The sequence below is a fragment of the Aulonocara stuartgranti genome, assembly GCF_965226115.1.
Source record: "Aulonocara stuartgranti genome assembly, chromosome: 16".
NCBI lineage: Eukaryota > Metazoa > Chordata > Actinopteri > Cichliformes > Cichlidae > Aulonocara > Aulonocara stuartgranti.
In genome coordinates, this window is record NC_138952.1 from 20,213,848 (window position 1) to 20,238,025 (window position 24,178).

The 24,178-nt window shown below is 40.6% G+C and overlaps 1 protein-coding gene across 6 annotated transcripts in view; it reads left to right on the forward strand.

Annotated features, from left to right (window-relative positions):
- The window catches only part of myo16 (myosin XVI), a 112,777-nt gene that overhangs the window by 25,816 nt on the left and 62,783 nt on the right, over positions 1-24,178 (forward strand). For all 6 annotated transcript variants that reach the window (XR_014271841.1, XM_082508470.1, XM_082508471.1 and 3 more), the window contains 7 exons: positions 768-1,037; positions 9,707-9,777; positions 11,671-11,814; positions 18,176-18,284; positions 20,300-20,424; positions 20,516-20,641; positions 24,087-24,162. Coding sequence is in view for 5 of the 6 variants with exons in the window: in XM_082508469.1 (XP_082364595.1) it covers positions 768-1,037; positions 9,707-9,777; positions 11,671-11,814; positions 18,176-18,284; positions 20,300-20,424; positions 20,516-20,641; positions 24,087-24,162 (921 nt within the window). In the remaining variant the exon portion in view is untranslated. The remainder of the gene's footprint in view (positions 1-767; positions 1,038-9,706; positions 9,778-11,670; positions 11,815-18,175; positions 18,285-20,299; positions 20,425-20,515; positions 20,642-24,086; positions 24,163-24,178) is intronic.

The window sequence follows — 24,178 nt, forward strand, 5'->3', positions numbered from 1 at the left end:
TATGTTCATACTTTTCAGCGATGAACTGTGAAAAGGTTTATACTTGACATTTTGGCCGAAAACGCACCCACACAGAGTGCTTCTTTGACATGATATGATTGAGTCAGCGTACACTCTTTGCTAAAGCTGAACAAATGTAAACATTGCATACGTTTGACCTAGCAGTCTATATCGAGCTGGCCAAGTACAAAGCTGTGAAGCCGTGTGGGTGATAAATCCTCGACTGCTTTTGATAAAGTGTTGTCTCCTTATCTGAGTAACACCGGCTATTTTCTGACCAAGGCTCGTTTGCATATCATCCAAAAAAATCAACAAGTCGAGCCTGAGACCACAGCCCTAATAATAAATCTGGGTATCCACGCAAATCTCTGCTTGTCAGGAACAAGACTTAAAGTAAATGACATGTACGGCTGCATCTTTAGGTAAATTTGTTTCTGTTTTTAATCAGAGAGCATTTTCTTATTTACTGTGTAAACTATCATGGCAGACTTACCAATGTGGGGCCCATGTGGGCACTTTTGTGTGGGGTGTCTGGGGCCCTCCACAGTGGGCCCACACCAGCACCAATAGGACATGTTTAGCGGGATAGTGTTTTCACTCATTCACCAGGTTGTCCTCCTCACTGAAGCATGGACAGCTTGCATTCAAAACTTGAATAAAAACAAATCTTATGTAAAAAAAAAGACAAATGACGCAACATAATTTTTTTGAGATAAAACATTACTAATGTTATTTTGCTGTTTCTGGCTTTCTCTCTTTGTCTCTAGGTTGCTTCCAGCTATGTAACGTCTTTCGCCAGAACATGGAGATAGACCAGTGTCTGCTGGAGTCTCTTCCCATTGGCCAGCGCCAAAGGCTGGTCAGGAGGATGCGCTGTGAACAAATAAGGGCGTACTATGAGAGAGAAAAGAGCCTTCAGCGCCAGCAAGGTGGAGTCAAGGTTCGAGCCCTGCCCACGCACCGCAAGAAGCACCACGTTCGCTTCAGGCCTGCCGATATTATACAGGATGCCATCATTCATCATAACGACAAAGAAGGTGTGTGTTCGGATTTTTCTGCGAGTGGGCGTGTCTGCTTCTGGTTAACACGAGGGTGACAAGAGGGTAGCAGAGATGGCAATACCTGATTTTGAGAGCAAAGTGTTGAAAACAATCCCACCTACATATGCTGTTCAGTGACACTGACAGAGAGCTAGATGACATAAGAATGTTCTTCAACAGATAAAGAAAGAACATGTGATACGGCTGTTTGATTGGCTGATAGTTAATAGTCCATTAAAGCATTTAAAAATGGTTAAAAACACTTTCTTGTGTTCTTCACAATGAACACACCCGAAACTCCGGCTGATTGGGACCCACGCCCAGTTTCCCACCTTGGCTCAGGCGATTAGAGGATCATCAGGGGGTCCTTTTGTCCCTCTGTGGGGGGTCACTCCCACTAGGTTTATATCTGGGACTCTCCACCATTTGACCTTAGAACTGAAGAAGCTTCTCGGATGAGAGGTGAAACGTCTTCAAGCAACTTAAAGAAGTCCAGACGCTTTTCTTTGCAAGCTCCTTTGACTACGATGACCTGGATGACTGAGAACCTTCACAGACTTTCTTGTGGCTTCAGAATGACTGTGATTTTACTGATGTCGGCGAAAAGCGCCGTTGTCTGCCCTCCTGTGTCGGTTTCTGTGTCTGAGAATGTTTCTTTGTTCCTGTCTGTGTGTGTGTTTATTTATCTGTTACCAGCCAGAGAAAAAGGAGTCTGCAAGCTTTCCTCAGACAATAAAAACACACTAACTTCTGATGCTGACATCATTCTGTCACAAAACAAGCCTCTTGAAATTTAAAGGGTATTCACATTTTACTCCAAAAGGCACATCTTTTTGTCCAACCTTACCATTTTTCTTTTTGTCTATGACAGTCACTTGCCAGTCACCGACACATCTGTCTGAGCATATCTCCGTCAGTCCTTCCGGCAGACTTTGCAGGTCACTGTGTTAATCTCTGCTCCCTGGCTGCCAGTAAGATTCAGCTGGGGTATGTGGGAGCAGCTGGTGTGCCACTGCTAAAGCCAACCTGAAAACAGGGTTCACTGGCTTGGCATGGATCGCATACTCCTCTGCCTAATCACCTAAGCCCCACCATGATGCTCAAGTGGTACCAGGACGCCGTTTGTCTTGCTATGTGAGGGCTTTGTGACCATTTGGTGCTCAAAACAAGAACTGGCTCCAAATGAAACAAAATAGTAGATTCATGCAGAGGCGTCTGTAGATAAGGGAACACTTCATATCTTTATCTTTGAAGAAAAATACTGCCTTAAAGATTCATCAGCTGTTCTTTTTATGCTAGCTTGTCTGGTTCTTTTGGGTCAGTGCCTCTGCGTAAGGATCTGTCCAAACCACTTAGAGTTTACACTTGGAAGTTGGATCCATCAGCACTCAGTACTGTATATCCTGACAATGCCTCTTCTTTAGTATTCTTCAGTGGTGCTGGTGCTCGAAGTGATACGTTTTTCTCACTATCTCTGCTCGTGTTAGCCTTTTTTGTAAAGAGAGATAGGATTTGCTTCTGGCCAGGACTGTCCCAGAGTAATGTGGGAACATATTTGGCACTGGCAAACTTAAACTTAGGGTTAGAAATTAGCAATAGCTATGAACTCTGTGTGCCGCACATCAGTTTCATTCTCTATACTGGAACTATGGCTATGTGTATCATGCCTGGCTGATTTCCAAAAAGCTGTTGTTGGGGTTTAAACACAGTCACTATTTAAGCAGTAGATCATATACTGTATGACTTCCAAAAAGAGCCAATATTTTAATTATGTTATGCTTTCAGCATTACGATTAAGCTATCATTTCATGGATCCCTTCTAGAGTAAGCTCAAGTGATATACTTGTTAAAGATACACTTGTATCTTTAAAATGTCTGTTATCTTGAATACATTTAAATATCTCAACTTAATTTGTCAGCGCCGTCTGCTTCAGACGGTGATGATTATTGAAAAATAATTAAAGATGTTTAGGTGGCTCTTTAAGAAGCTGTGACTGAAAAAGACACAAAAAGAGAGATTAACAAATAAGACTCAGCCTTAACTAAAAAATAAAATTAAAAAAATCGAGGCACGAGGTGCTGAAACTTTGTCTGCTGACACGACAGCCAGATAATAAGAGATGCACACACAGTCTACACACACGCAGTCACAAAAGGATTTTGTTTTTCTTATCATTCGTCTTGTACAGGAAGTAAGATGAGGGAGAGAGAAGAGGGAAGGGCAAACACACTGAGAAAAGGGAACATTGGAAAATGGATGAAGCTAAATAACAGCAGCAAAGATGCTTTTGGATTACGAAGGATATCGCAGGGTTAAGGTTAGATATAGCACGGACACACAGCTCTAGCTGTAGATCTGAGAATACTGCACGTCATCTTCGTTCACGGGTTTATCTGTCATATGCAAACATCTGGCTCGCTTGTGTTTTGACATTTGGTGAAACTGCTTCTTTTTTTTTAAACCAATCATCAGAATGTGAAGCTGTTGCTCTCGTAACCATGGAACCTACTATTAATATTTACCATGTCTTAACTCTCCAAAAATGCTATTTAATGACATTTTGTGCTGGTTTCTCCAACTTTGGTTATCAAATCTTGAGAGGTTTTTGGTACCTCTTTTTGATTGGTACAATTCCAAAACTCATCTTAAGACACCTGTGGACTGTATCCGCATCTTTCTTTGAAGCACTTTCTTTAAAAACCGAAATCTCATGAGCTCCAGTTTTGCACTGTGCACCCCATTCATATATCAGATCTTACACAGAAAATCACCAGTACTTTGTTGTGTTAGAACAATTTGCTGTTTTCTAATGATTATTGTTGTTTTGCATGCATGTGTATGTGTGAAGCCTGCAGCCCTGCTTTAGAACATCCATTCTTTAGACCAGTACTGTTTAATGGCTTGTCATTTAAGACATTCATAGCCTCATGATCCTTTAGTGTCTCTTGTATCCTGGCCTTTTTAGCTGCCGCAGACCTCGGGTCAAACCTACTTTTCTCCTGCTGGCAGTAAAGATTACCTGTATTATGCAACCGTATGCATTCACAGTCCCCTCAGTGGGGACTCCAACTCAAGTCAGAAATATTGTTATTTGGATCGGTCTCTGCACCAGTGGGCGAGCGTGTTTCCCCTGTGCCTGTGCTGCGTGTCTGTTCAGTGTGCACTATATGGAAGTGTAATTACTGTGTGAAGTGTGTCTGAATGGCCATCTTTCATTATTGATCAATGTGTATAGATCCATCCTGCAGGCACAGCACAGGGACTCATAGTGCAATCACTTCTCCACAGTGAGGAAGTCGGGAAAGTGGAGGTAATAAAAGCTTCCAGTCATGTGGAGTGTTTTGGAGCACTCCTTAGAAACATATCACACCTAAAGTACTAAACACCATGTGTTTATATCAGTGAAGCAAAAGCTTCAATACAAAGTTTAAGGAATCCACTTGACACTGCCCACGAAATACATTTTAACTCAAAGGAATTCTCTGTTATATCCATAATCATAACTATATCCATCTGTTATCATTAGATACTGTGTGGCGGATGTGCTGGACCACAGTTGAAGTCACTGTGATGTGTAGTGTAGTCTTATGGGAAGTTTCAGACACTTAGCTCTGTTCTGTTAGCCTTCCATCTATATATACTCTCCCCTAGGTGGTGAAACTTAACCAAAGGGGAAGAAAAATAAGTAAATATGTTAGGGATGGTAGGGAACATCACTTGATATCTCCCTCAGTGCACCACACTGGGATTAAAAGGGTGTCAGACATCTGTCATGTTTTTGACAGAACAAGGCCTAGGCCCACAGAGCTGATAGAAAAAGAAGCCCTTTTTTTGCCATCCTTCATAAATGTGCTTTAATGACAACTTTTGTCATATTGCAATGAAACTTTACACTGGAATTCATACTTCTCCGACCTTCTAATATTAAATGTATACTTCATTTGATGAGTCATGAGTGTCCAGACAGGTAAAATGAGCAAAGGATGTGAATGTTATGAAGTCATTTCTTACAGTTGTGCTCGGTTTGAAGATGGAATTTAATTTAGATGTTTTTTTTCTACGTTTGAGTATTTTAATTAAAATTACACAAAGGAAGAGAAGTACACATAATGACAGTTTCCCCTAAAATGGCCGGCTGTAAAACCGGATTAAAATGCATTCACATTCAATTTGCGGTCCCACTTTCCCTTTCCTGTCACAAATAAGCAATTTCAGTTTTTCTTTTTTTTCTTTTTGCAGGCATGATTTTACGAGGAGAATTCCAGTGCTTCATTGTAGAAAAAAGAAAGCGAGATAAAATATGCACCAGCACCATTTGTCTGAGAGTTGTCTTTTAGAGTAATGTGTTTCTTTCACTGGAGGACGCAACTTAAACAAAGTTGCAAGTCAACATTTATGGAGGGGTTTTGTCTATTAAATACTTCAAATACTGTGAGCGTGCATTGCCCCCCTTTGGTGGCATTTATTACATGGTTACAGAAGCTGAATTCCATTACATGGCCTTTTCTGGGGATAAGTAGGCAGTGGTTCCCTGTTCCCTCTTACAAGACTCATTATCTATTTGAAAACTCTACACTTGTGTTTTTCCATCATGAATGAAACAAAGGAGGAATGAAAAACTCATTTCAAAAACATGGGGCAGTGAGGTGAGACGGCCCCCCGTTTGTGATCATGACTCTGTGATAAGGACCCAAGAGACAGACGCATTTATAAGAGTAAGGGATTTGAACGTAATCTCATATAGGGCTGCCAAGGAATGATAGTTTACATGAGAAGAATGTGTCTGGTTGCCATACAAAGAAAATTGGCAATGCTGATGTAAGTGGCACATTATGGAGCGCACATTACAGAGATTTGATCAGATTCATAGAATGTCAGGGTACAGCAAGAGAAAGAAGAGCCACAGAATTGAAAAGAGAGCCATGAGAAAAGTACATCCAACCTTGCACTGTATCTGCACAACAGTCAGCGTGAGGCATTGTATCTATTTCAAGCAGTTCCAGTTCAACAATATGTAAATCTAATTTTCCAGAGTGGAGAACTGCTTTTTTAACAGTGAACTGCACATACTTTGCAATATACTGTGTAGGCAAAAGGTCCTGAAGGTGCTGAACACAAGCATGAGTTAATATCTAAATGAAAGCATGGATTTTCAGGAGAGTTACTGATTAACTTCATGTACAGTTTTATGTATTGGATGTAGCTGTATTTATAATATCTTACTGTAGGGATGTAACTGTGAAGTATTTTTTCCATGGAAGAAGAAGAAGGCCAATAAGATGTCACAGGTTTGGCTTTTAAGAATCTGAGTAGTTATCAAGGTCATAATGCTCTATTCATGTCCACCTGTCAATCTGTAGCTAATTTAGATTTCTCTCTCATCTTTCTCTTCTCTCTCCGTCGTGCTTACTCTTTTTCTATCAGGTCCTATGTGGTTGCCATGGAAACTGCACATACGTCTTGAACAGCTGTTTTGTGGTTGTCCAGAAAAGATAGTTGACTTTAGTTTTTGCGCACTCTTCATTTCACTGCCTGATTGAAGGGTGGCACACTTACATACACCGACTCACATATAAAAATTAATAAATATATAAAGACAGTTAATGTTGTGGCTGTGCTGTGAGATAAATATATAGCTGCCACAACTCCAGGGTTCCTTTTGCATTTTAGTTACGTGATAATGTGGCATCACCTCATAATGTAAAACAGCTCGTCGTTAGTAGCTTTAAGACAAACAGTGTCATGCATCCCTTTTGCTATTGACTTGACAAATGGCTTTCTCCTTTTGTAGTTGAAATCCCATTACCTTATTGGGATTATAGAGTTATCAAGAACTAATTTAGTCTGTCAAGCCATGATTTAAACTATGGATTCACACTGTTTCATCTTTCTTCAATAAACTTTGCTTGTGTTAATCGTTACTTCTGTGTATGCAGGACTTTGACAGATCCTTTGTAAAGATGATTCCATAGGAACAAACAGGGGATAAAATTCAATACATTCAGGTTTTTTTGGAAGCTCATGGTATTAAATTTGACTTTCCCCTGCCTACTGTTTCTGCACTTAGTTATTGTAAAGACTTAGTGACACAAAGAGGGAATGTTGCACTAAAAAGACTCAAACTTTGGGTGACACCTACCTGAGCTGTCTAAATCAGGCTTCTGAAGTTCTGTATAAACTTTATCTGAACTTTGGATTATACCATGTTTATGCTGAGAACAAAGTCTTGGGATTTTGTTTGCTATTGTCTTCCATTATTTGACGTACGTTAGACAGGGATAATTGGATGCCCCTAGTTTGACTTGACAGGAATATTGCCTACAGGAAGCAAAACTTGTTTCAGTGTTCATAGATAGATAGATAGATACTTTATTGATCCTACAAGGGAAATTGTTGTGTTACAGCAGCATTATAAAGTATAAAGTATAAAAATAGTACAGTCTGCAATAAACATCAGTTAAGTTAAAGTGCCAAAGGCACCTGGTAAGAGCCTTATGCTATGGAGATAAATACAGCAATGATCAAAAGCAAAAAAAATGTACAAATGAAGTTAGTTAAAAAAAAACAGCGAAAGTAAGACTGACATTGTAAGAAAGCAGTGCAAATTACAATAATAAATAATAACTGTTATCTTAATCTAAGCTACATAAAGGTATAATACAAAATATGTTTGGGATCATAAGACACACAAAGCATTTTTAAATGAAAGCCTTCAATATTAGTGATATTTAGCATAGCTGGCACGCGTGCAACAGTACTATTGATTCCCGATGGCCATATTGTCAGACAAACATTTTTTCCCCATTTGCTACTTGATGACATTATGAACCACTTGACCCTTGACCTGTCTGCAGCTGTGGGCCATAAAATCCAGGCAGGTTGAATGAAAGCTCCTTACTAACTAACTCCATCAGTTGGGTCATTTTAAAACCCGAGTTTATCCTAACCAGGAAAATATACCAACCTTCAATATACCAACTTTTACCATTTGTGAATCACAAGATGCTTTACATTCTTAAAAACTGCCCTTCTGAGTTCACTGATGAGTTGTGATATATTGTTTAATAGACAAGAAAGCAGGAACATTATCAATTCCCCCGTAACTAATTCAGCTTTAGATGTACTTTAATTGATGTTTTACAGTCTTGTGTCTCCACAGCATATGGAGACTTGAGGAGATAATTATGCTGATTGGATCCAGCACTGGTCTGTTTATTACTCATCCACCACTTAAATGCTATTAAGCACTGCAGCCATGAGAAGAATGGAAAAACATTCTTTGTATAATGTCTGGCTTGCTTGATATGTGTGCATGTGCCTCTACAATGATAGGCCAACCAAGTGATTAGTGAATATCCTCTTCTTCCATCTCACCCTTTCCCCTTTCTTATACCAACACATGAACCCTCTGCACACCAACCCCCTGCATGTCCTCCTGCGTTACATCCATCAACCTTTCCTGCAGTCGTCTTTTCCTCCTTTCTGACGACTCCATGGGCAAAATGCTTTTCTCAATATATCCACTATCCCTGCTCTGTATGTGTCCCAAATGATCTCAGCCTTTAACTTTGTCTTCAAACTGCTCAGCCTAAGTTGTCACTCTCATATACTCATTTCTAATCTTGTTTTCAGGTCTGCCATGTCCAAACCATACATCATATTACGTTAGATTGATAAATGTTTAAATTATTGAGATTTTATTTTACTTTGCTTAATATCTGAAGATAATTCTGAATTTTTATTGCCAACCAGCTCATTGTTAATTGTTCCCTGATTTCTGATGTGGTGTTTTAGTTCGTTAACATATACTGTAGTTGTGGATGGTGTGTAAATGCACGATGCACACTTCAAACAGTTATCTGTGTTTATAAAATACACATATTTATCGCAGGTGAATCCATTTGCAATGCTAGTAAATTTTAAGACAGTAATGTTTAACAGATCCTTTCCTTTAGATTTTAGCAAAAACTTTAAAGTGTAATATTTTGCCATGGCTCTGTGTGGATGTTCATGTATGTGCTAATGCAACAGACTGTATGCGTTTGTGTATGTGGCATATGTGGTGGGATTGTGTGACAGTGTTGGTATAAGGTCTTCCTCGGTTCAGTCAGCAGCCGTCTAGTGCTGTCAGTGTCACTGAATTCACATGTGTCCAAACTACAGCGCTCCACCTGCCTTTCTTGTTTGACTATCAGTCTCTATTCATCTGTCGCACACCCCAGTGTCCTGTCGCTCTCGCTCTGTCACTGTGTGCTGCTACGTTCACATTTATTTCTTTAAAAACACATCAAATTTATAGCAAAATCTTAGGACCCTGCTTATCTGTGTTAACCATGTCTGCTTATCTGTTTATGTCTGACTGTGTCAGCTTGTTTGTAATGGTTTATGTTTCCTTTAGTCGATCTGTGTCAGTGTGTTATTGGGTTGCGTGGCTCGCTGTTGCCCCAGCAGCAGGTCAGAAAACAGGGGTTACCAAACATGCACGCACAACTTAACACTGATCCGCACTGACGTAACAAGGACAGTCAGAGGACACTCACTCGACACACATCGGTTTTGATAGTGATGCCTGTGTTTGCGTATGTGTCTACTGTGCTTGCCTTAAGCACGCTGCCTGTCCTCGCAAACAGCAGGTGCTAACATATGGATGTTTGGTGTGTTGCAGTGTTGCGCCTCCTGAAAGAAGGTGTTGACCCCAACACTCCCATTTCCTCTGGGGGATCCTTGCTACACTTGGTAAGATATGTCCCTAACAGGAAGTGGCATTTTTTACACTCACATTCATCTTCCCTGGAATTCCTGCATTTCTAATGCACAGATTTAAAAAATCAGGACATTGTTATGTGTCCTCACAGAATGATATTGTCACTCATATAAATGTAACATGTTTATACTTATAACCGTTGTCCATGCCTTTATTTTTGCAAAAATGTATTACATTCCTCCGTGACAGTGGCAAAATTTTATTTACTACTGCTGGACATTTTTCCATATTTACAACTTATTAGTGTATGTGCACTGAACCACTCCTGTGGTTCCAATAAATCTAACAATACAGGGAGTGCAGAATTATTAGGCAAGTTGTATTTTTGAGGAATAATGTTATTATTGAACAACAACCATGTTCTCAATGAACCAAAAAACTCATTAATATCAAAGCTGAATGTTTTTGGAAGTAGTTTTTAGTTTGTTTTTAGTTTTAGCTATTTTAGGGGGATATCTGTGTGTGCAGGTGACTATTACTGTGCATAATTATTAGGCAACTTAACAAAAAACAAATATATACCCATTTCAATTATTGATTTTTACCAGTGACACCAATATAACATCTCCACATTCACAAATACACATTTCTGACATTCAAAAACAAAACAAAAACAAATCAGCGACCAATATAGCCACCTTTCTTTGCAAGGACACTCAAAAGCCTGCCATCCATGGATTCTGTCAGTGTTTTGATCTGTTCACCATCAACATTGCGTGCAGCAGCAACCACAGCCTCCCAGACACTGTTCAGAGAGGTGGACTGTTTTCCCTCCTTGTAAATCTCACATTTGATGATGGACCACAGGTTCTCAATGGGGTTCAGATCAGGTGAACAAGGAGGCCATGTCATTAGTTTTTCTTCTTTTATACCCTTTCTTGCCAGCCACGCTGTGGAGTACTTGGACGCGTGTGATGGAGCATTGTCCTGCATGAAAATCATGTTTTTCTTGAAGGATGCAGACTTCTTCCTGTACCACTGCTTGAAGAAGGTGTCTTCCAGAAACTGGCAGTAGGACTGGGAGTTGAGCTTGACTCCATCCTCAACCTGAAAAGGCCCCACAAGCTCATCTTTGATGATACCAGCCCAAACCAGTACTCCACCTCCACCTTGCTGGCGTCTGAGTCGGACTGGAGCTCTCTGCCCTTTACCAATCCAGCCACGGGCCCATCCATCTGGCCCATCAAGACTCACTCTCATTTCATCAGTCCATAAAACCTTAGAAAAACCAGTCTTGAGATATTTCTTGGCCCAGTCTTGACGTTTCAGCTTGTGTGTCTTGTTCAGTGGTGGTCGTCTTTCAGCCTTTCTTACCTTGGCCATGTCTCTGAGTATTGCACACCTTGTGCTTTTGGGCACTCCAGTGATGTTGCAGCTCTGAAATATGGCCAAACTGGTGGCATCTTGGCAGCTGCACGCTTGACTTTTCTCAGTTCATGGGCAGTTATTTTGCGCCTTGGTTTTTCCACACGCTTCTTGCGACCCTGTTGACTATTTTGAATGAAACGCTTGATTGTTTGATGATCACGCTTCAGAAGCTTTGCAATTTTGAGACTGCTGCATCCCTCTGCAAGATATCTCACTATTTTTGAGTTTTCTGAGCCTGTCAACCCATTTTGCCAAAGGAAAGGACGTTGCCTAATAATTATGCACACCTGATATAGGGTGTTGATGTCATTAGACCACACCCCTTCTCATTACAGAGATGCACATCACCTAATATGCTTAATTGGTAGTAGGCTTTCGAGCCTATACAGCTTGGAGTAAGACAACATGCATGAAGAGGATGATGTGGACAAAATACTCATTTGCCTAATAATTCTGCACTCCCTGTACTGTAATTTCCTTCTTTTTGCATTCTGCAGTGTGCCCGCCATGACAATGTCTTTGCAGCAGAACTTCTGATTGAACGAGGCTTGAGCGTCAACCTGCAGGACGAAGACCTGTGGACAGCCCTACATGTAGCCTGTGTGTGTGACCATGCTGATATGGTGCTGCTGCTGCTGGTGGTGAGAAACACACATTAAAACATGACCATGCAGTATATTGGAAGGAAAAAAGAAAACATACAGAGACATTCAAGGACACACGTTTTGGCTGTAGTTGTAATTTTCTGGTTGATCTTTGCAATTCCAAGTGTGTCAGCTACAAATTAGATTAGTGTGTTGGACCTGGTTGGTACTCACGCTTCATTTAGAAGTAGCTTTGAACTACTGGCTCACATTAGTCATCAAGAATTTTCTGTCCAAGTGGAGCATCTTCCATTGATGAGGGGTTTTGTGTGGCTGAGGATCTGAAACAGAGCTTTTTATTCTTTCACAAATCCAGTTGAATCTCCGAAAATTAGGATATTTGGAATTCGGCATTTGCATCATATCAAAGAGAGACTATTCTGTGGAGAATGTCTTGACAAGAGCCCTGGTTGTACTGATTAGGTCCATAATGAGAGCAGTGCCAGCTGTAAGGGAGGGCATGCACATGAAGCCCAGTCACTGAGTGGGCTGAGTTTGCTGCGCTGGTGTTGATTAGACGCAGAGAGGGTTGCATGTGGTGTAGAACTGTGTAGAATCCAGTGGATTCTGGTTCTGCTGATTGGGTCCTGAGTGATTGGTGTTTCCTGTCTGTGGGAAAGGGAAGAGATTTTCCTGGGAGGAATGTATACGTTTGAAGTATTTCCCAGGAAAAAAGAATACAGATAATTAATAGTGTTTGTGTATTTGCGTGCATTTAATATCCCTACAAGCATGTGGGGTGCCTAGTTTGCTTAGGGAGGGTGTCCTGTATGTATCTCAAATGCACTTTAATGCAGTGACTTGTGTTTTCGGGGGCTTTCATGATGGGCAATGCCATGGGAGAGAAAGAGAGAGAGACAGAGATTGATTCTGTACTTTTCCCGTTCGCTATCAGGAAAGAACTAGTTCCTCATAAATTGGGCCATATTGACGCATAACTCTGCTCTGTTGGAAGAGAACAGGGGAAGAGGGAAGAAAAAGGAAGAACATTTGTTAGAAATTAAAAACTATGAGAAGTTCAGACATTTTTACAGCTTACCAACACAAAGTACAGTAAAGACTTGAGCCGTCCCTCATTTCTTTATATTTTGCTCGGAAAATGGGTGCAGAAATTTATTGAAATATTAAGACACAAGGGATCACAGTAAATTAAACAAACATTGACTTTGTGTGATTTTAGCTTGAGCATTATTATTTGGTGTTATGTGTATTTTGTTCTTGTAAATTTCTTTGTCAGGTCTTTTCTGGAATTCTTAAGTGCATTCAGACACTGTTCATCTGCTGCAGACTGGTTTTTAGACCTGCAACCTATTTTGTCCTCAACTTGTCCTCTGATTTTTTTAATTTATCACTGGTTAAAAAATACTATTTTATGCTCTTCAAATTTTGTTATATTTGACATTTTTTGTAGATTCAGTTAAAGAAACAGGAATAAACGATGTTGTTTTTGCAACAGGTTTCTAGTAATAAAGTATATAATAATAATAATATTTAAAATGAGTTCTTTGGTAAGCTGTCTGTTATGTGTAGACACATGAGTTAGGTTGCTTTTTATGCTTAGTAGTGTTAAGTGGTGTAATAAGCCAGAAAAAAAACATTCCTCTGAAAATGGTACAAGGATTGGGCTGAAATTGAGTGAAAAAGCAGCCAATGTCCAAAGAAAAACCTTGAAAGACCTTCAGAAAACCTGGAGAAATGCTCAGGACCACTGGAACCCAAAGAAGAAATGAGGGCTAGCTCAAGACTTTTGCACAGTACTGTATTTGGCTTTGCTTGTGCTTTCTGTGAGTGTGTCCCTGCGCATGCTCGTGACAACATTTGGGTGAAAGGAAGAAAACACTTTCCAACATTTGAGTTTTCAAAATGGTGCAAATTTCCTTGGGGTGAATTTTTCACTTCATAGTAAGACAAACGCTCGAGTTTCTTTTTTCTGCTATGAACAGCAAGGGAGTATAATTTCTGAAAGGAGAACCCAAGCTCTTTCAGTCTACCATGGCAAAAATAGCTTTAGTCCAACAGTATTTCCGATAGAGATCCAATATCCCTTTTCTTCTGTTTATTCATTTTGACACCCAACTCCTTCACCGCAGACTCTTGCCAATTTCCAGTCTTTCTGCTCTGTTGTCAGGCTGTTCCCTCGTCAGAGCTCTAATTGCAAGCTCTTCCCTGTGAATGTAACGGCTTTATTTAACAATGGCCTCACTCGAGGAGCTCGACTGGCACCCTTATCTTTGATTGGCACAAGAAGGAATAATGTTGCTAGTATATACTAATCTATTGTCTCCACTCCATCATCTCTTTTGCTATTTCCCTCCTTTTGTCCTCTGTTTCCCTGTCCTTGATTTCCAGTTCCTTCTCAGAGCAACAGAGTGCTTTTTTTGCTGACAGAGATGTTACCAAGCTTGTCATGTGGAAAAGTAGAGGGATGGGGGGAATGATTAGAAATATGAGTGAATTCCTTTTCTGCATCCGGATTGGCAGTAATGTTAATTCTCTTATCTCCTCCCTCCAAACAGCAGGAGAGCGAGCCATTTCTAAGCTCTGTCATTCCCAGCCCATTTCCAAACCCCTTCCAGAAACCATTGACACTCCAGTTCTGGTAAATGTTTGTTATTGACACCCTAGTAGGATTAACTCGCAGTTCAGAGTGGAAAATGCTACAGCTATATTTCCCAAAATGTATAAAATGGGAATAAAGATTCAAATATTTGCAGATCTTTAAAACCCTTTGTTTAATTGTAAATAGGACAGAGGCTAAAATTCATATTTCAGTTGCTCAGCAGTTTAGAGGCTTCTTTTTTGCACTTTTTGTTCCATCCCAACCAAATGTTTTCAGCAAGTAACAGGAGTTGACTGCAGGCAGGTCCTTTTAGAACCCAAGCTCTTTAACTATGAAGCCATGTGACTGGTATACATTTAGACAGGCCTGTCCTGACACAGGTGTCGTCGAGATGGCAGCATCTGTGAAAGCACGATTGGTGCCTTCACAGACATGCAACATACACTAACACACCCCCAGTGTCACTGGAAATGTTGGAATTTCTGTGAAAGTCAGATTGTTCCTCTTGTCTTTAGTCTGGAGGCTCTGTTTTGGTTCCTGTCAAAGTTTCTACCTTTTGAAACAAAACCACTTCTGTTTTTTTTTCCTTTTATTTTCTCATTTTCTGTGAAATGCTACACAGCAAAATCTCCAGTGTTAATTTAACACTGGAGATTTTGCTGTGTAGCTTTCAGTCTTGTGCTAGGAGAGGAATGGAATCACGTGATCGACTGGAAGCAGTTTCTCTTGCAAAATGTAATTTCCTGTCTTACTGCTGAATTAACGTTGAATTAACCCACTTTCCATGCTTGTAAATAATGAATTTAGAACTTGTGAACTCCGAGTCCTTTGAAGTCAGACGTTTAACAGCAAGCCTCTGGCTGCACTGAACTTCACTTGACATCAGTTGAAATCACTCTCTCTGCCTCTCTGCTAATAATGCAGTGCAACCCCCAAACATCACAGTGGTTCATCAGGCAACTGTTGCTTAGTCGTTTAGTGCATTATAAGCTAGGTCCCAGAAAACTGCTCGTAATATTAGCAGGAAATGTATTACGTACTCTTTATTTTGGGACATTCATATTTGCATTCATCGGGTAGATTTTCATCCCCCTCGCTTTTTCATTCAACCTATACTTTTGACAATTTTTTTTTTTTATATTCATTTTTGTTTTTCAGTAGAATGAAAAGATTTTCTGTGCTGCACATTACTTAAAATCTTTATGAAATCATGACTCCTTATTTTCCTGCAACATCTGCTCTTTTTGTAAAAGCAAGCAAAATTGGAACAGAAGAGTAGGTTGAAGATCTAAATGATTCTATGTGTACAGAGCAGATTGCACTGCTGTTCTGAGCTGTGGTTGGGGCTATGGCTATGATCCGACTACAATCGATTTCAGTAAAAGTAGCATTTTTTTTGTCTAGGCTACATAAATTGTCAGAAGAACAGCTGTAGACAGCTGTATTGATTAAGACAGAAGCTTACTGGTCTGTCAGACATACGTTGGACTGATGCCTCATCGTATGCGAGCTGTCAGTGCTGGTTAGCTTTTCACACCGAAGGTGTCCAGCTCAGCAGTAACTACCCCAGGGACAGCTTTCAACACACATTTACTAGTTGTTATTGATTTTTAGCAGTCACTGTGTTTAACAACTGCCATTATGAACCACAGGGAGTTTGGCATTAACAGATTTCCATCTCTGGGATGTCTTTGGTGGATCCATCATAATGGTGCTGGCTTGTGTGGGGCTCACAACTCAACTTTATAACCCCTTTGCACTACGCTTGACTGCCAGACAACACAAACCCATTTATATCTGTCAGCAATTATCATGTGTGATTTTGTCACTGGATTGGTGGTGCCTAGTGCTCCTGCTTCATAATCTGTGTCTGTTGGCTGAGGTCTGTGTGCCATAATACCTTTTTTTGTTCCTAAATGACAGTTGGTTGTTATTGTTAGAACTTGTACAGCTAAACCAGCATTTTTACATTCATACAATGAGTTTCTCTGCTGATTTCCTTCTTGTGATTGTTTCACTCTCGGATGAAAAGCCCTGTCTTATAACAGTATCAGGTGCAGGATTATGTCCTGCTTGTGCAGTTTTAACCTTCTCAGAATGGGCAGCAACATATTTCCACAATTTTGTTGTACATGTACAGTGACAGTAAAGGGCTGTTCTATTCTCTTATTCTATATGTTTAAATGTTTTTTCTGGATGCTTTTTGTAGAGGTGTATAGGTGTGGATGTTTAGAGAGGACATAATGTATCTGTCTGTCAGGTAATAACTTCATTCTGCTGCACATCTATTTACCGCTACTGAATCTTGATGGTAAACGTGTGGATTAGCACACTTCTCCTCCCACTGTGTAATACTCACATGCATGCTAAGAGAGGCACCATGAGAACTCCTTTCAGGTTTATTAGGACGTTTTGCAGATTACCACTGGGTGCAAAGCACCATAAGTGTTTGAGGGAGTGAGGGTGGAGTGTGTGTTTGTGTAGTTGCTGTGTGGGTTTGGCAGAGGGGGGATAATTGTGCCCCCTTAATGCGCACTCCCACTCTGACTTACTCGTCATCATCTCATATCTTGCTCTTCTCAAGCTGTGTTTCACATTGTGATAAGGCTTTTTTTTTTTTTCATGAATAGTCATGAAGCACCAGCTGATAGTTAATGTTAATTAATTCTCTTTGTTAACCCCCAGCTCACCCTCATAAGTGAGCAAAAAGAGCTCCCACTGGACAGCACAGATGGATGCACAATGAAGCTGTGGATCTCACTGGAACACATTTCAGATCAGTCAAAACTGAATTCAGTGTCCCTGAATCAGAAATGTTCCCTTTTCATTTTATTTATTTCTTTTAATAAAATACGTCTGTTATTTGTAAGACAACTGGACAGATAAAGTTTATTTCGAGGTTTGTTTTTTCTCATGATTTTGCTGATTGGTTTTCAGAGCACTAAGGTTAACAGCTTTCGTGCAGTTCAGTCAGCTTGCTCCCTCTTTGCATTTTCAGTTTTCTTTTCTTTCCCCAGCCCCTCCATCGCTGCCTGCCTGAGGACTAGACCATAAATCTCTTTGCCACACTCCAAACAGGTCGTTAGAAATCTATTAACTATAAATATTAAACAAGGACCGTCAGTTAGTCTCTCATCCCTATTGTCAGATCTCGTCCTTCTCTGAGAGCTACATTGACTTGCTTTTTTATGTTTTAGTCAAACAGCAGGAAGCATTTTATGGTTGGATGCTGACAACTGGCAATTACTAAAAAAAAAAAGAAAAGAAGACAGCGGGAAGGCCCTGTCAGCGTCACTGTAACTAGAGTACATATTGCTCAGCTTGCACACCTTTGTGGTTTACAGGTTAAGAGGTGCATTTTTGGTGGGGAATTTCCTTTCAAGAGAAACAATAAACCATAGAGTGAACACTGATTGTTGACGACTGTCATCAGGCAATCATTAAAGGTTCCAGAGGGAGGCCTCTTGTGTTATCTTATGCTCTGACAGCATCCCTGTTGAATGAACACATATTAATCTTGTCACACACACACACTGACCTGTGTGATCCCAGGCAGTGTTAACCAATGCACCCACTTTTTACTGCCCCCCCAGGCAGTGATTTAATAATGGCTTTAATTCAGTGTATTGTCTGTTAGCATCTCCATGGCGCTGCTCAGGTATATCCCTCTGGGAAGCCAAGATAATTACTCCCAATTTATCATCTCTTCAAGTCTGATGAATGGCTCAGGGTACATGCTTAAACAGAGTTTGCTCGTAAATTATTTTTCTTGTCTTTTTTCTGTCCTGCGTTTGGAAGGCTGGAGTGAATGTTTTGCTTCAGGACATCAATGGAAACATTCCTCTGGACTACGCCATTGAGGGGACGGAGACCAGCTACATCCTCCGAAAACACTTGGAGGAAAACGGTAAAGTTGGTATTTAATGTGTGTTAACTCTTCCCAAACAAATCCAATGGCTCACTTCTGTTATGTCACACCCTTTTTTCAAAGAGAAAAAAAAATCCTAATGACTACATTTGTCTTGCTTGGGACGTATTTGGATGTTATGTTATACCTGCAGCTAAACATGAGTTGCTCTGTGTGTGTACTTGTGCATGAAGGTGAGGCACACCCACAGGCATAATTGTGGTATATCGTGAATGGGGCACTAGTCTCTTAAAAAAGGTGAAGGTTAACAGCAAAGTAGGAAATTAAAGAGACAGAGGCGCAGGGAGAGGAAAGCGGTATAGGCAGAGACGCATGAGGGCAGAAGGAGAAGAAAATATATAGAAAAAAATATCGAGAGACATGCAGAGAATGAAGAACGGGAATCATGCTGACAAAGCTGGATAGAAACAGATGATGACAATGATTGAGGGTTTTCCCTCACCCATCTGCCACACATGAGGCTGCGCTGAATAACATGACAAATGCAAGCTTGTGAGTGGAGACGGCGAACTCATCGAGCTCAGACCACCCTGCACATGGGCGCACATCCAGCCTCTGAGTCTTTTGAGTCTGCTTCTGTCTGTCAGCCCCTGTGGTGATCCCCCCCCCACCGCGCCAACCTGCAGCACCTCTGACCCTCCCCCATCAACCCAACCTGCCACCACCCATCCACCACACCACACCGCCCAATCGCATTTGGTTTTGCCACCATAAAACATACTTTTTCTCACACAGCCTCGCTCAGCCTCTGTTGCTATAGCAACCTGGCTGCATGCGCTCTCACCCCATCAAGTTTGCGTGGTTATAGGAGAACGACAGACTTTCCGTGTGTGTCTGCATCAGGATATTTTTTGTACTCCGCCATGCCATCGGTTTCTTTAAAAATCGTCTAGCTCATTCTCACTGTTCTCGTTAAGTCACTGACGGTTTAATCCACCACTGGATTCCCACAGTTTCTGGCAAGCTGTGGATTTTTTTTACTATCAGTATGTCTTAAAGGCCTCCACACCCAGAGGCTCTAATTTGTTTGGAAACACAGTACTATTGATTACCTGATTTAATCACGGCTGTTTGGAAAAGTCCTATTATTTAGTGCCCTCAAGCTTATCGCACTGAAATATAGATTGACTGACAATCAATCTACATTATTACAGCAACCAAAGTAAGGTGTGCAGTGTGTATTTAATTATGAAAAGATACATAGATCTTCATTGTTTGGGATAGATGCGCTTGTAAACCTCTGTTTGTCTTTGATGGCCCTGTTACAGAGGTCACAGGGTGGAGCAAGTGTCGGTATTTTAATTTTCATTGTTGAGCGCAGGGCCAGCTCTCTCCTTATATGATGTCGTTCACAACTGCTAATATAAAACAACGCGTGAATCTCAGATTTAGTCCCGTAAACAGTTTAGCTCTGCAGGAGTGTAGGAATGAGCTACAACCAAGTAGCTCATTCCTTTAGACTGCAAAAGTCAGTAAACCACTTTGTTTTAAGCAGTTTAGTCTAGTAAGTTTAAAAGAATATGTATCTGGCTTTGATTTATTGCTGCAGTTAAAAGGTCAAAAATTGTCTGGGGTCAAACTACATCAAAACTGTTTCTTTTATGTTAACATTTTTGCACAGAATAAGTAAAACAAGTAATGGCTCTTTCCAGACAAGCTTAGCTGTAGACTCAAACCCTTTGTCAGCCAAGAGCTTTATTGAATATTTCTCTTAGTCTAGGGCAAGGCATGTCTGGGAAACTAGCTTACAGTGCATTTGTCAGTGAGATGTAGGCTTTTCCCCTTTGTTGCGTTAGCTGCTTCAACCTTCATGCAATGCTGAGTTAACCATTTCCTGGTTCCAGCGTTATCCACTGAAATATGAGTTTTATCAACATTCCCGTTCAATTCTTTGCAAGATAATGAGTCAGATTATTTGGAACTATTCCTTTAAGCATGCCAACTAAAGACTTACTGTAACACAAGTTTCTCAGTTATGGTGGTGTTTTTTTTAGGTGTGGATGTGTCATCCATGCATGCCATGAAGATTCAGCGACCCAGCACCATGCTCTCTGATGTTAGACAGCTTGTAGCCTCAGGGGGAAGCCTCAATCAGCCCAATGAAGAAGGAATTACTCTGGTATGTAAAAGCACACATGTGTTAGGATGTAAAAGCTTTCTGTTGCACTTAAACTTACAATTTCTCTTTGCTGCTCTCTCTCTCTCTGAAGCTCCACATTGCATGTGCGAGTGGTTACAGAGAAGTGGTGTCTGTGCTACTGCAGAGCGGTGCAGATCCTCATCCTGCTGACAACAACTTTTGGACCCCTCTCCACCTGGCTGCTAAATATGGACAGGTAACCCACAGCTGCACAGAAAGCCAGCATGTTATGGACGTTGATTAAATAGTCCCCTAAGTTAAACTCAGTAATGAAAAGATGAGAAAAATTTGTGATAGATTATTCCAGAAAGAAGCGCGCCTCCCGTTACCTTATACACACTCTGATAAGCTGTTCTTCTTCGTTCAGTCGATCAGAAACAGGCACACAGGAGGACTCTGTGTATGAATTTGTTACAACAAATGCATACAGCACTCTAGATTAGCAGTTTAATGGCTTCTCTCAGAAGAGAGGAGATTGATTTCCAGATGAGATGGTGGAACAGGAAGGGAATAGGATCTGCTGGTTTGGGAGGGTTCCAGCTTTGAAGAGAGGAGACTGATCACATTCAGATCTTGCTGACCCAACTAGTTATTTAATTACATTCTGGGCTGTGTGCTTGGCTGCTGACAAAGAGATTTTATTCATTTGGTGTGTTGAGTCGTTCTGTCTTTGGTTTATCTGTTCTCACGCTATGTTTTTTTCCTGTGTGTTTTAAAAATATTTTTCTTTATCTCTGTGCCTTTTAGCCTTTCCCAGTTTCATTCACAGGGATCTTCTGATTTAGTTTTCTCTCTCCCCTCTTACTGAATTCCTCTCTGTAGTTGCTTCATGATCAGATTATAGCTATTCAGTAAGCTTAAATGTATAACTCCACATAATTCTCTTTTTAAATTGAATTTTAACCTTCTTCCATGTCTTTGTTTTTACAAAAGCCATGCTGTGTGTGTTTGTAAGTGTTCTATGTAATATGTAAGTATATTTGACTTAAGAGTGTCAGTGTGGAGGATTGGAAAATCGATTAGGTTTCCCTCGCAGTGCGTAATATCCTTAGCCATCAGCTCTTTACTGGTGCCAGTGCTTTCTTTCCTGCATACAAACTACTCCCAGAGCCTGCTTAACATTTACCTTCTGGTGTCTTCTTCTTATACTGGTTAGTGTGGCTGGGACGAGACTTTATGGCTGCAAATGTGTGCAAGTATCCAGCTAAGTAAATCGTTAGTTCTGCTAGTAAGAAGTTCTTCTGACACGAGTCCCAAGCAGACGATTTCTTTGTAAAGACTCGCTGGAAACTGTAACACCGACCGGTGCATTAGACCTAAAAACCCCATGTGGAGTGTGGTATTCACACTAGACTGACCCTTTAAGAAGATGTATGACCTTATTACTGTAGCTAATTAAGCTTACCTCTCTCGGTCTTGTGATAAGTTAGACCCTGGCTCTTGGCTTCCCTGATTTGACTCAGGGCTTTTCAACTTGTGTTCTCTCGAGGGAGACATTTTTAAATACTTTTGTGTTGGATTTTGCAACTAAGTGACAGGGTATTAAAATGCGGCGCTGCAGGGATTTGGATTAATTTATTCAGTTTTATAATGAAGTTACACGTGAAGGCTGTGGAAATATAGCAGCATCATGATTTTATATAACAGGTTCATTTTTCTGAAGGACTTTAATGTTAATGTCAGGTTTTGCATTGTGTGACAAATATTAAAGGGACATGTGGGCTTTTCCCCAAAACTACTCTGTCTGTGGGAATCTACATCACCACTGAGTTTGCCTTGTCCCTGCTGAACCGCCGTGTACCGATAGCCATTTCGTAGTGCTCCTTTAATCTTTGACCCACTCAGGAGTTCAGATCTCGTGGTGCTGCTGACGAGCTGTCAGTATTTATAGAGCGCGAGTGTCGCTGACGGCATTTGTGTACAGTAGAGACGCTGTAAACTGATTGCTGAACAGCTGTTGACATGGGTCAGAGCAAGTCTACAGAATGTGCTGAGTCACTCCCCCATGTACTTTGATGATGCCTTGTTGCTATGCAGTACTTCAAAGAATCTGAAATGTGAACTGTGACTTACAGAAAAGTATGTTGGTACATTTGGTATTGGAGATGCATGAAGTTGGGCAGTAGTATTGAATAAAATGATAAACATCAGCACTCCAGAGACCAAGATATCCTGACCTTTGGTAAATCGCAATTTGATTGTGTCATTTGTCAGACTCTTTTCACATTGTTGTTCCCAGGACAATCCCCAGACTTGGAAACCTCCTCTGGCCCTGCAGGAAACAAAACACAACTGCATTTATAAGCTCACAAAACTAACCTTGATGTGTAAAATCTATGGAGGGCCTTGTTATTGATTTCTTTTCTTTTCTTTACAAAGTAGAGGTCTAAAAGTTTCAACACTGTGCAAAATGTACAGAAGAGCAAAATGGGAAGACATTCACAGATCAATAAAAAATGTGTCTTCAAATTGTGGAACAATTTCAGAGTAATGTTCCTCAATGTAAAATTGTAGAGACTCATAATTGTCTCATGAATATCTCATAATCTACAGTACATAATATCATCAGAGGATTTAGAGGATTTGGAGAAAGCTCTGGGTGCAAGGAACAAGGCTGTAAATCAGTATTGGATGCCCGTGATCTTCAGCCCCTCAGACTGCACAGCATTAAAAACAGGCACGATTCTGTAATGGTAATCTCAGGGCTTCAGGAACAGTCTGTGAACACTGTTCAAAGTGCTATCCACAAATGCAGGTTAAAGCCCTATCATTGCGAAGAAGAAACCAAATGTGAGCGTGATTCAGAAACACTGATGTCTTCTCTGGGCCAAAGCTCATTTAAAGGCTTTACATTTTCTCACTTTAAACATTTGATATTATTCTAAGCCTCTATTATCTATCTGTGGGTTTATGAGTCTTATAAATCATTCAGTTTTTATTTGTATTTTACACAGCATCCCAAGATTTTTTGGAATTGGAACATTTAAATATTTTGTTCTCACTGAAGGACACTTTCTGTTTATTGGTAGTTTTGCTGGATGGTAACCTTTAGTTAGAACATTATTACAGTTATTGCTGCATAAAAATGTAAAGTGCTCTCTTTTAACAGCGCTTGTTATGTTAGAGTTAAATGGAGCTGTCCTTAAACTCATTGCATCTCTCCCACGTTGTAGTGAAAATCCTTCTTTCCAGTAATTTGAGTCCCACTAAAAATACCTGCTGTATACTAATCCAAAATACTTTATCCATATCAAGCTGTGCATCACACTTTGTGAGCAAAGACGGGTGGTGAAAGAGACAGTCGCTCTGTGCAGAAATGATAGTAGACAGCTATGGGGTTCTTTCACTGTGACATGTAATGGGAGATGGGCTCATTATTAAAGGAGCTCTTCGGTCAGAGGCAACACTTGTGTAGACTTGTGATGTGTGACATATGCCGTGTGTAACATCTGCGAGTTGCTAGTACGGTTTGTCTCGGTAAACCGTACTACATTTTTGCATACCCACTCTTCTCTTCACGGTAACTATAAATGTAGGTATAACCGCCTCATCTCCCTTGTACAGGAGGATGTACAGACCTGCAATGACATGTTTTTGTAGGTTTTAATGGAAAATGGTTGTGTTTGTCCCATCTCTTACAGACAAGCATTGTTAGCCAGCTCCTAAGGCATGGCGCGAACCCGACTCTGCTCAACTGCAACCAAGACAAGCCCTACGGTAACGTATTTCACAC